General features: G+C 37.4%; 1 protein-coding gene across 2 annotated transcripts in view; it reads right to left on the bottom strand.

The window, feature by feature from the left end:
* LOC124153505 (open rectifier potassium channel protein 1) overlaps positions 1-13,823 on the bottom strand; it is a 144,856-nt gene that overhangs the window by 27,969 nt on the left and 103,064 nt on the right. For both annotated transcript variants that reach the window (XM_046526708.1, XM_046526709.1), the window contains exon 4: positions 12,419-12,632. In XM_046526708.1, the coding sequence (XP_046382664.1) occupies positions 12,419-12,632 (214 nt within the window). The remainder of the gene's footprint in view (positions 1-12,418; positions 12,633-13,823) is intronic.

Raw genomic sequence — 13,823 nt, 5'->3', positions numbered from 1 at the left:
GGCGTCGTCAAACACTGTAGAAAAAGCGATCACGATCACTCAGCGAGACGGAGAATGTGGTTTAACAAAGTGAATGCGCGTAATTTGATAGTGTCCCTTTCACTTACTCACATAACGGGATATGGGAAAGACAGCATTGCGAGGGAGAAATTAATCCGCAATTTTCCTTCCAGTCATTCCCGTAGTTTATAGAAAAAATTATGTCCAATGTTACCTTGAAAACGAAATTCATTTATCTCCAGCAGTCAGGCCAACGAATCAGACTATACAAGAATAAATACACGTGGTACTTCGTGGTCACAAAATGACTTTAATGATAGACCGATGTGCGGAAGCATAAGTTCCTGATACCAACGACCTCCATTCACTTGACCACTCACATGACACTAACCACTGTAAACCACTGCAACGCTAATACAGCATCATTACCAAATTCAGCGTATTTGAAGTTATACAAGAGTAATGTCACGTTTTCTTCCATTAGCCACACTATTAATGCTTTGATTTCATTAAAATCGTGGACATTGTTTTTTTTTTCGCTCGCCATGACTTTCATAGACCATCCGTGTAAAACCTTCATTCGTATACCATATAGTTTTATTTATCATTTTTTTATTAGCTAAGAACATTTTATTACTTACAATAGTATTCTGTTAGGTAGGTATTGGTAGTTAGATGAGGCTACCGAAAGCCAAATACATTTGCACTCTGAGGCAAGTGTGGAGATGAAAGGGTAGAGAGACATCTGGCGAAGGAATTCACGCCAAAGGGTCGCGTCCCTATCGGCGGACTGAGTGCTTTACTTTAATTGCCCTTCATACAATACCCAAGAAAGGAATCTTTGAAAACGTTTCGCCATCACCGTGATTTGAACTTGTGGAAACTGCATGAGAAACAAACATTCTAATTACCATACCACTTCGATCCCACAGGTATTTTTTTTCATTGGTAAACACATTTTATGCCGTTTATTTTTCCATGAACTTCTAATTCTAACTCCCATTGTACTGGGAATTACCCGAGGCGAACGACCAGAGGTCCACTTGACGATCGGCCTCCAGTGTTAGAAGATCGAGTGAGCCCCAAAGAATTCCAGAAAATGCTTCTAGCGGGCGGCTGCCTCAGACTAAAGAAAGCCCGAGCCTCTGCTCATTAATTCCGCATAAATGTTAGCAATCTACATCATCTTGTATGATGTTGGGCACGATATGGTGGAAGTTCTTAATATTATTAAAATAAGACATTGCAATATTTCCACTGAGTTTTATTGTTACGCAACGCGTTTCGTCGTTACGAACAATTACGCCGTTACAAGCACACTTGATAATGTTGTTTGTAACGACGAAACGCGATGTGTAATAATAAAACTCAGTGGAAATATTGCAATGTCTGATTTTAATAATCCACATTTAATTTCACATTTTTCCCAAGTGAATAGTTCTTACTTGAACCGCGGCCCTATTTTACTTATACATAACTTCAGCCACGAGAAGTTGGAATTCAAGTTCGCAAAACTTATTATCATTAATAATAATGCTAGACGGAATAACCTTAAGGCTGTTTTACACGGGCTGCGGAATTGCGCTGGTTAGAACTGCATTCAGTTCTAAAATGGCGTGGAATTGTGCGAATGCATGAACGAATTAGAACAGGGGCTATTTTGCCATCTCACGTCCACGCATTCTCGCATGTGTTCTTGCAATTCATCGCTTTACACGACGCAATTTTGACTGCGCCTTCGTACACACGTCAGATTGTGCAAGGACGTGCCCCGTGTAAAAGAGCCTTTAAACATATCAGCTAATCTTTTCACACCTACATAAAGAAGAATTACGTAGGTGTGAAAAGATAAGCTGAAAGACGAATTGAGTGGAGAGCTGCGTCAAACCAATCTCAGGATTATTGACCAGGGATGATGATAATAACCCTGGGTAATAAGGGACATATGGAAGATGTTTCTTACTCAGGATCTCATACTTTTGAATCCTTGGCGTGGCTTTCGGCGAGGCATGAAAACGTGGGACTGTTGTTCCGTATAAGGGGACAGTAACTCGAAACTTAAAAAAAAATTCTGGAGAAGCCCGTATTAATTGGCGTTTAATTAAATGAAGAAAATATAAATTACCTGTGAAAAAGGATAGAATCTGTAACACGTGGTTATTAATTTTTTATAAATAAATACAAAGCGTGAATAAACACGACTTAACACAATAGGCACCATGCTAATTTCCGCACACAACCCCCAGGTATTAAGAGGTTGCCGACCCTTACTCCAAGGAATTTCTCTTCCTCCATAATGGCTAGAACCAGTTTAAGGTGGTACTACATATTCCATGAATTCTATTAGAGCAAAAGGCCGCAGACTCAATGGGTGGAGAGGTTGGAAGAGAAACTCGAGACTGATCCACTGTGTACTGCAACGGTCGCACTCAGTGGGGAGCTTAATGGCTTTTCAGACGTAAACATATAGAGCGGTACTGCAACAACATAAATGAGGGGAAAAGTATTAGATCTGTTCGCTAAGATGGCGTGCACAGTCACAGTTAAATTTGCGAAGGACAAAGTCAGTTTCGGTGAAATTCACCTCCACCGAATCGCTATTTTATGATAGTCCTACGATTTTTCTCCTCATAAATTGAGTGCTCTTCGCATTTAAAGCAATTATTTTTTCAACTCATGTTCCACCTAGGCAATGAATTTGAGTAGATTTTTCTGAAATCGTTTCCAGTGTTTCTTCTCCATTTCTCTAGCAATCATGTTTACATTCCGCAGTTTTTGCACGCCAGATAAGACAAACAAACGCATACGAACATCCTTGCCCTGCTCAGGGGTAACCTACCCAGGCGATGGACTGAATAGTAGAGGCCTTCACGTTGTAGAAATCCATCTTACTGATTTGTGAATGAAAAACTTTGTAGAAACAGCAAAGTTTTTCATTCACAAATCAGCTACCCTGGCGAGACTCGAAACCACGAACTTAGGTTTGGCAGGCAAGGACTTTATACGGCAACATGATGATGATCAAGGAAACTTTATTTACTGGTCAAAATGCGTTTTCTCAACTTGAGATACAAGGAAGTTAGGTGCTAAAAACTCTCACAAATCCTAAATGGGCTAGAGATCAACGCATAGTGATATCTAGGTTCATTCTAAAGGACCACTAAAATTATTCAGTTAAAAATGACGTTACGATCCATTTTGGCAATATATTTATAATTTTTTTTTCATTTTGGTGAAAAATGCACACTTTATATGGATACCTATACTCAATATCGTGCAATTTGCGTAAAAAAAAAGAAAATAGGAAACTTAAAAGTTAATTCTAAAAAATATTAACTTTTTTATTTTCGCCATATGCTTCTCTGAAATGGTAAAATTAGTTATTTATTAATTATTTAGAAACATCGATACCTTCGTTTCATCTTTCACGCTATGTCGCAGCCTTATGTTCAAGAGTTTTAAAAGCCATTGGCATAAAAAATCATTCAAGAATTCTTGTAACTGATAATTGTATTTTCTTTGGAAACTAATTGCCAAGTTGACAGTTCATCATAATAGAATGATTTCTGAAAACATTATATTCCAGCAACGTTTCGTAGGGAAAAAATAGGAATAGGAATAACCTAATTTGCATATCATTTACAACAAGTGCATGCATTATATTCCTGGCAGTAGGTCTATCTTCTACGGATTGATGGAAATAAAGAACACCTATCTCTTGGAATCCAGCATCACACGCCAAGCGAAAAATTATCTCACACATCACCCATACGCGGAAAACGGAAAGAACTGGTTGATGATATAATTTTCCATCGTCCGTGCTTCTGATTTTACCCCACTCAATAAGGAAATTCCTCAGAACACCAGTGGCAACATCATCGACAAAAACATCGGCAGGAAAAATGGGAGAATTTCTTCCTAAAACTTAATGACACGATCATATTTTTCTGGACTTTTTTAGAAAAGGCTTCCATACTAACCCGATTGAAAGTGAATAATCACGCACAAAAAATAATGATCTTTTCGGAGAATTCTCCTTCAACCATGACCCCAATTGTTATCCAATATTAAGCAAGCACATTTTCCTGTGCTTGAAAAAGTCATCTAGCGGGTTTGAGGCAAAAAACTCACAAGGTATTCCTGAACATATTTCTTTAAATAAATATTCCAAAGAATTCCCTAACCTAAATAGCCAAGTTCATCTTTCGAGGGAATTATAACTCTGAAAATTGTAGATGCAGAAAAAAATATGAATTAAGAGACTATATGATCTGGAAAAATATAATTTGAGCTACAGCTTTATCAAAACTATATTTTAAGATCATATTCTTTTAAGGTTTATAATGATGTTCTTTCGCGTGACATTGGTGATTATCAAGCGCAGGAATAACAAGCGAGGTTACTAATGCCTTCCACTGAGGCGTCATTTATACTTATAAACAAAATTATTAGCCAATGAACTATAACTTAAAATTTTTGGAGATAAGACTGCTTGACGGATCCAGAACAAGGTGTTATCTAAAGGGTATAGTTATAGCCATATCGTGTCCTTATTTCTTTAAACTCGATATTTTTCAATGTCCACAACCTCTGTTTGCAGAATATTGTGACGAATTATAGCATTTGCTTGGATTTTGATCAACAAAAACTCTTTAAATGAAAAAACAAATGCGATGGAAACATTCGAAGCTTAAGCTTAATACCTTATAACGCTGTGCCGCTTCGTAAGATTTAAATAAATGTTTCCCTGCATGGCTGCAGGTTGGAAACAAGACAATGTGGCGGTTGGGTTGTTGATTACAGTTGGTCTGGGGAGCAGATGAGGCCGATGCAGCTACTTGCTACAAATGCTATGCAAATTACGTTATTCCTATTCCATTTTATTTTCCCCCAAGGGAACTTAGCTGTAATATAATGTTTTCAGAAATCAATCGATTGCGATGCATTGGAAACTACATTCCAAAGAAAATAGACTTAGTAGTGAGAAGCATTCTTGGATGAATTAGTTTTAAGTCAATGGTTTTAAAACTCTAACTCACTGAACATGAGACCAATGAGGGAATGGGCCGAGGGTATTAAAGGCGCCCAGAGCGCTGTCCTTATGTAAACTTGCATTACTCACGAGAAGATTAAACCTTCCACTGATACACTTCGAAAACTTTCGCTATACTAAATGTACTTTCTTGCAGTGGTGAGATATGCAAGGGGTGGTACTTCTGTATTTCCCAATGAGGATGACCACATTCAGAGAGCAGTTGGATCTTCAAACGAATCGTTAAATGTGTCATTTATTCTACCCGCCAAAAACACTGACACGACGTCAATGAACAGCTTCCGAGTAAGTGAACCGTTTCAGTGAGACGTTTCTCGCGCGAATAAGGCGGTCACTAATTGAACTTCCAAACAATCCCCGTATCTAGGTAAATCTGCGATATAATCCGAATTTCAGTCTAAGTTTAGAAAAAATAAAACAGAATAGCCCCCCAGAAGTAGCATTGAACATCAGAGTCTGATCACAAACTACCTTTCATATTCTTTACTTACTGGTCGCAGAGAGCTGTCGGAGTCCCGTCCCGCCGTCGGAGCCCCGCCCGGCAATATGTCATAAATAGAATTTATGAACATTCACAAAAAAAGTATTTTTATAGAGTATAGATCATAGAAAAATTACAAATAAATTAAACAGTGTTTCTATTCGTCTTATTTTTTCGGAGTAAACTGTTGGACTAGATAATGTTTAAACATTTTCGTTAATTTTCAACATATCGTGTGTTTTAAAACACAAAAAAGCCATTTTATTCATTTAGATAAACGTTTGCAACTTATTATGGAAATTTAATGCTGTACACGTAGCAGTTTTCCCTACGTTGAGTTACAAACTTCATAAAGCTGACAAAACGGCTGATTTTACAGTGTGCGGAGTCATAATTGCACAGGAGTGTCTACATTTTTTTAATTTTTCATAGAACAAAAAAATAATCAGAATAAAAAATAAAATTATCTACGTAATGACGTATTGTAACTATTTTATCATGCACACAAGCCCAGATATAATTTGCAAAGTATAGCGGCACATCATTTTGAAGCTGACAGCTGTCATCGTGCAACAGGCTTTTCTCTCAAGGAGAAGTAATCCTAAACAGATAATTTTCAATGTCCAATAGCATTTCCGATCACAGAGGACTTTGAACGCAGTAATAAAACCCAGGATTTCGGGGGAAAAAACTTCCTGTTTTAAAAATCGAGCGGGTGAATATTCTTTCCAAAAGGAACGCGATAAATTTTTCAACCCAAAAATATTTCATATCAAATCTCATGGAGTATTTCTCGTGTCTGGGCACTGCGTTGCATTATACTCAGCTACAACCGGTCCTTTTCCTGGCCGGACAGCTGGAAGCCTTGTATAACAACATGGCTGTAAGTATGCCGATTAAGATTGTAATAAGTTCTATTCCATTTCCAATAATTGCCAATTTTTTTATTAAAATGATAAGTAATTGACGAAAACAATGAACAGCCGGCAATACGAAGATTTAATAAAATTACTACGTTGAATCCCGGGTGATATCAAAAGAGTTTAACTGGGGATGTATTATGGGGGAATCACGGAACCTGGACGTCGTTCGCTATTTACACTAGAAAAAAGTCCAATACCCGGAAATATGACTGCATCCTTGATTTTCCTGATTATCCCTCACGATGGGTTTCCGCTCAGGTGTAATCGATTCAAGATGTCCTATAATTTACTCCTCTCCCGCAACAATGGTTAATCAGCGAAGTCGTTCTCCGTTCTACGTCACGACGTCTTGGGGTTTAATCGCCGAAACGCGGCGTGCGTCACCGCGTTACCCCTTCCTCCGAGATGGCGACCTCCCAAGGTCTCATGGTCCCAATGTTCAACATGACGCTTCGCCCTCGAGGTACTTATCTGATCGGATTCTTTTATGCCAAATTGCATATCTACATATCAAACTAGTTCGACCAAACGTACTTTGCCATTATAAGGGTCTTAATATTCGTAATAAACGTATGCAATCATTCTAAATTTTAGAGGTTTTATGATATTTTAGCGTCAGAAGAGCACTTTTTGTCGTAATCACGATCTTCTATATTATTTCTACTGTACAGATACCTTTTTCTCAACTTATACGCAACCAAACTCTACAAATGAGGTACCAAAATGCACAGAATTTATCAGAGAACATGGGACGGCATATCTTACTTCCTAAATACTACTATTGTTTCCTAAAATTGGTTTTTAAATAATTAAAAAAAAACAAAAAAAAACAAAAACCGGTAAATATTCCTGACGTTAACGGCGCACAAACTGATACATTTGTTCATTTGCAACAATATCCCGCATTCTTTAAATAACTTTTATCAAAATGCGGCTGATTCCACATTCAAGTCTCCTGTTGATACGTAAGTATGAGTCATCATGTGCGTTTAACACAGGATAGTGTAATTACTTCCAATGTTGTGTTTAAAGAGGTCCTCTGACCTCAATTTGTACATGAACATTCCAATTAAATTTGTACATAAGACCCTGCCTTTTTTTTTCTACATTTTAAAATTAGAAACGCGCCTATCCCTCTCTGGACCTGCATTCAAAAGAGCGGGGGATGCCCGCTGGGAGCGGGTGCAGCACGCTCGTATAACATGTATTAAATCATTCTGATAATGCAAACGATCGAGTCAGAACTGACAGGGAGGAAAAACTGATTGCAATCTTAAAAACTTCTCCATCACTTTTAAAATCCCTTAAAACCAGCATTTAATCTTTTCTTTAATAAACAACCTCTCCCTAACAAAAAATATGAAGACTATGAATATTATAGACTGATGAAATTTGCCATAATCCAATTTATTATTTGTTTACATTTATATTAATCATTTTAAAAGCATAGATAGAGAAAAAATCATGCAAATAACACCAGCATTAATTGATTAACGGGCCAAAAATATCGTTACCGCAGCATCATGGAAATAATCCGCCTCTCTTTAGAATTGAAAATTTGCAAAAGTATGAAAGAAGATCAACTGATTCTCATGCAAAATTGTAAAAACCCTTCTTGATATGCGATCCATTGATAACCTCAAAATGGTTATGTGGTGACAATTTTTTCAACGCAAATGAAAGTTGATAATTATTTATATATCGGCCAAATGAGAACATATAATACCGACATCATTAGCTTCAACAATAACATCGGCGATTATATTGTAGGAAATAAAACTTAAAAAATAGTTTATACTCATGTGATTTTTATATCCTTTTCAAGCACATTTATTTAAAATCAACGGAAAAACCGAGCAAAACTTATACCAGTGGATCTGGTCGTGCCACGTAAATTATTTCGCTGGTGAAAAATAATAAAGTTATAAGCATAATCTAAATTGATGCATATAGGACATGGATAGTAAATACTTAGTTGCATTAAATGTAAAATTAACTTTCATGGGACGGATTTAGCAGATATTCACACAATTCTTTGTAATTTAACGTTTGAATACCCTCAAAAATTGTGTTACGTAAAGTTATGAATTAATTTTCAGGTGAACTAAAGTTAAAAGCATGGAATATATGCCACGATGTAAGATGCCACCGGGCAAGGTATTATTTAACGATCTAGCTAAGCATCAGATGACGTGTACATTAAACTGGTGCCAGCACATTGACATTTCCCGATGGACATCAGGATAATAAGTGATTTGACAGTTGATGTTGAGCTTCGCAGTTCTCGCGTCTTACGAGAATTAAAGTGAGGCAACAAGCTCACATCTCTTTCAATAAGCTGTACGCCAAAACCAGCAGGGATAAAAGCTTTATCCAGTGAGTTATATCCCACGGTAAATCTCATAGCGACGCCTTGCGATGGGTTTGGTTGATTGTGGCAATCATTTCCTATGATTGGCAATGACAGTTGAGGTCATTCGGACTGCGAGGCATTAGCCCCTTTGGGATTCTTGCAAATAATTTTCTTGCGCAAGGAGTATTTCTTATAATACACTTTGGATAAATATAATTTTTAATATGTAGCGGAGAAAATAATTTAAATGGAGAAAGTTTAAAAAGATATGATAGACCATCTTCATTTTCTAAGGTGAATTGTGCATAAAGAGCTTAGATACTTCCTGGTTCACGCCGCTTGCTGGAGAAATCCTTCCAATAGACTTGTCCTTGAGCTGAATGACTGTTTTAGTGATACCAGTGGCGGAATCGTTCACGGAAGAGGCTTACAAAAATGGCTTCTCATGCTACCATTTTAGCCAGGCATTCCTTAAACTTGTATTCATAAATCTGGTCTTTCTGGCGGCAAAGAGGAAATAAATCTCTCCTCATCCGAAACAAGACTTTGAGGACAATCTGTATAAAATTAATTTTTCAAGATTTTCTCAATTTTTTAGAGAAATACTTTTCTTATATATAAAAAATTAACAGCAGAAATTAGCTTAAATTTATCATCACTCAATGTTAATGACTCGCAACAATAGTTTACATTGAGTGATTGAACATCACACATTGAGTGCATGAATAGCTCACATTCAGGTTAGGCGGTCTAGGTATTTTCCTACGGTCTCTCCGTGCTATGCATTTATTTAAAGGTGCCTGAAGGTCTCACCCAGGATTTGAACCCGGGAAACTTCAATCCGTATCCATACCCACTATCCAACCGCCAACCACTCTCAAAAATCGTATTTGCAGGGTCTACAGTTATTGGAGAGGATGGATTATGTGGATAAATGTGGTGGTACCCCTCTTAGATAATAACTAATAAGATTACTGCTATTGGTCCCGTCAAAAGTACGTATTGGAATTGATATTCACTCATGTTCTACAACAGCTGTTTGAAAACCGATTTCCCGTGTCCAGTTAATTCTTCATTCAAATCGCACTTCAGACGTACGATAGCGCTTAATATTTGCAATAGGTGTGTAATAATATAACAGATTATACTGATAAAGCAATTTCAACTTCAATCCATTTACGTGTTCGTTTCCTTTTATTTCTTACCTTTGCCGATCAATGACTATCAGTTCTCTGGTTTTAGCCTTCCCTTGAGCCTCAACTATCTGTTTACTTCAATTACCGGATAATTGATCTTGAGCATAAGGTCTTATTAATCTATCCAAGCCCCAAACTGCCTATTAAATATTAATTTGGTTGGAGCCTTATTTATAGCGCGGTGTGTAGGATGCTGGTAGGCCAACGAAAAACTATTCAAAGCATTGAAAACATCGCAATTCTCCAGTCAGGCACATTTCAATCTCTATTTTTATCATCTCAGCTGCATTTTCAGATTTTCGAACTCTTTGATGATATGAGGGTAAAATCTGCTCATCTCCGCCATAATCCTTCCATCATCATAATCTCACTTTAATCGTTGATAATTACCAGAACTTCTTGCAGCGAGTTCTTTGTTTTGACATCACCATTGTAGTCACAACCGCTACACTCAGGACGTAAAGTGGATCACATATCGAATATTCCCAGTATTCGTAGGGCTCCCTTGCAGGTAAGACTAGTATTGACATCATGGACGCCTACATTAAGTTTTACGACGAGCAAACGCGTATAAAATAAGTGAGCTAACATATGAAGCATAATTTCAACACTGGAAGAAATTGATACAAATTTGCTGCCTGTACGTAACATTATGATTATAATTCTCTCTCGGTCTCGCTTTAAGTTATTCTGTTGTTTATCACGTTTGCTTTCGTTCTTCGAGACGATTCAACCTTTTTACAATGCTGTGAAAGGGCGTTCTACTCAATAAAAAATATATGTCGAACAATCATTCTCGAAAGACCGTCTCGAATGATCTTGAGTATCCTTTTAGCGTTCATGACGACTTGTTCCACGTCCCTTGTTCAAGACATCTCGAGTAGTGCGAAAGGTATTTAAGGAAGGCCATCGATTGCTTGTGTCTATATGATATTTTATAAACCAGTTTTTACTTAATGATATTTGTTGAAATTGCTACATATTATTTTTCCTAAGTGAAGTGACCTTTCTTTGTACCTCTACATATCCCTGACCCAATCAATGATTCAACCCGGAGATACCTACCTATTATGGGTATAGGCAGATCTCACCCCAGACGCGGCAACAACACGAGTGATAGAGTACACTCCGGGTAGGAGGGCCATTTACATCCTCCGCGTAAGCCACTAAACCTTCCTATAGACGCTGTGTTTAAGCGTTTCCACCCTATTGTAGCCTTTAAGACTATCGTTTGGTATATGGAGTACCGACTTTCGTTCATGAATGATTGAACGCATACTGAATTCAGCGGGAGAATGCGTATTTTTCCAATTTAATTTACTCCCTCACGGACGAAAAGAATATCACATGACTTGCCATCGTACTGTGACAATTCCAGCAGCACAACATCAGTAATAATTTTCAAAAAAATAAAAAATAAGGCGGATAGAAATTTCGGCGAGTGTACAGTTCGTCTTATCTAAGTCCCTGTCCATGGAATAATTTGCATTTCGATGATTTTTTTTGCGTTTTAGAACTTTAAATCTTAAAACACGAACAAACTACTTTAAAACCTGTAAATATGTTAAAAAAGGCAAAATTTAAACTACCTATTCATAAAAAATGGAAGGCTGCTGATAAACATTGAACATATCTTTCCAACATGTTACATACTATTTCTTTCAAAGCATAATATACAATTGAAATAAGGCTGCATTCCTCATTTACTGATATTAACGTACAACTTACTTAAATGAACTTTTATAATTTGTTACTTTATCACAGTGAGCTTCCCAAACCATTTTTTAAACATTTATATGGTTTAAATAACAAGAGGGTTAGCTTGGTAGTTTTCAATAGCTTCTTCTGGGTTGTGAACCCGGAAACCTTCGATCAATAACCCAAAGCACAACCCACTAGGCTACCACACTATGTGCCCTTTCTCCTGTTTCAATGCCAGCTAGGAACTCTAAGCTACATTACAGGTAATGTATCATAATATATTGGTTTATAAGCAGATTGTCTTTCTTCTAAGACAACAGCAATGAAAAAACGCATGTTTTATCCATGAAAGGACAATTGACCAAAGCTTGTTGTAGTCTCCTTAACCAGTTTACAGCAATAAGCATAAAAATTCTTAAAGAAAATTCACTTGCGCTCCGAAAACTCCTATCTGAAGAAAATTGCAATCACATTTTATTTCAATATGTCGAAATTTTACTATATCACGCCTGAATCTGTTGAATTTGAACAAAATAACCGCGGCCATACACAATATTAAACTCAATTCTTGCCAAATAGCTACCAGCAGGGCGTGGTTTTTAGAAGACAACAGCGATAGAAAACTCAATATTTTCATCCATAAAAGTTAAAACTTCCAAAGTTGGTAAAACACAACATTTAGCTTATTTTTTTAAAGAAAAAGATGCTTACCGGCGACGTAGTCCCCGAATCCGATGGTGGTGAGCGTGACGAAGGCGTAGTAGACGGCCACGTCGTACGCCCAACCCTCGAACACGACGAACAGTCCTGCAGGCAGGAAGATGAACAGGATGAAGCCGGGAATGAGGTAGAGGATGATGTCCGTGAAGAGCGAGATGCGACTCTCGTAGTGGTGCTCCTTGTAGCGGTGGTGCGCGCGTAGGAACTGAAGAGGAAGTTACGCAGCGTTAAGTTGGTCGAAACGGTAATCACTGGTCTTAAAAATGCATTGCCTTGCTTAGCCCTTTTCATCAACACTTCTAAATAACAACAAAGAGTCACGAGAGTTCTTTCAAAAATTAATTAAAGTTAAGTATATAATTTATCAAGAAATAATCTATATTTTGAGCGAATTTTTATGTAAAACATAGTACATATACAGAAATTTTCATAATTATTTCATATTTGATGTTTAATTAATGAATATGAGAAATTATTTCGTTTATACATTAACTTTGTAATATGTTAAAATGTACTGATCATGTATTGCTTGGTGTTAAATTAAAAAAATATTATTGTTATTGAATGGTTACCGCAGCAATAGCACTCTGGTAGATAGCTGCAAGGATTGTCCATCCCTCCAATCTTTAAATTTCTTTACGAACTACCTCCTTTAGAAGTAACATCTTGCGGTCACCAGCGCATTCATGACTTCGCTACTCAGACGTTTCGGATGAAATACATACACGGGCGCCCAAAAATTCAGGATTGAAAAGTCAGGGTTAATGTGACTCGAACCCCTGCTTCCAATCGGTTCTGCCGAACTTCGAAGAATTTGCCCTTGAAATGGGGGAGGAAGCACCGTGATAAATTGCACATGAGGCTATTAGTTACGGGCACGGACAGCGGGGCTGAAATACACGGAAAAGAGGGACACGAAAAAAATTCTATTTTTTAATACAAAATATTAGAAAAAAAAGTGGATCGCAATGCACTCATCATTACGCCGCGAACATTTTTGAAAGTCGATTAAAATGCAACCGAAGTGGCAACAGAAATCAGCCTACTATTAGACCCCTTGCTTTGAAATCTTACGCTTTCCAATAAAGACACTCCGCTTCGTGGAAGGAATCGAGGTCAAAGAACACCCCCCACGTATTTCGCCCAGGAGACAGTCCAGCTTCATCTCACGCTCTCTCTTTCCCCATCCTCAAGTCTATCCGACAAAAAACACTCGAGTCACCCCACGCTATGCAAAGGTTATCACTTTTTTTCTACTGCAGTAGTTACGACGATGATTCGGTCATCAAATTTATGCATTGGGTTACCTGAATTAGTTCTCAATAACATGACGTGACACAGTAAGAAAATACAACGATATAAAGATTTTTTCGACGAGGAAATATATATGAATTGC

Source organism: Ischnura elegans, chromosome 2 (assembly GCF_921293095.1).
Source record: "Ischnura elegans chromosome 2, ioIscEleg1.1, whole genome shotgun sequence".
Taxonomy (NCBI): Eukaryota; Metazoa; Arthropoda; class Insecta; order Odonata; family Coenagrionidae; genus Ischnura; species Ischnura elegans.
This window is presented reverse-complemented; position numbering and strand designations above follow the sequence as displayed.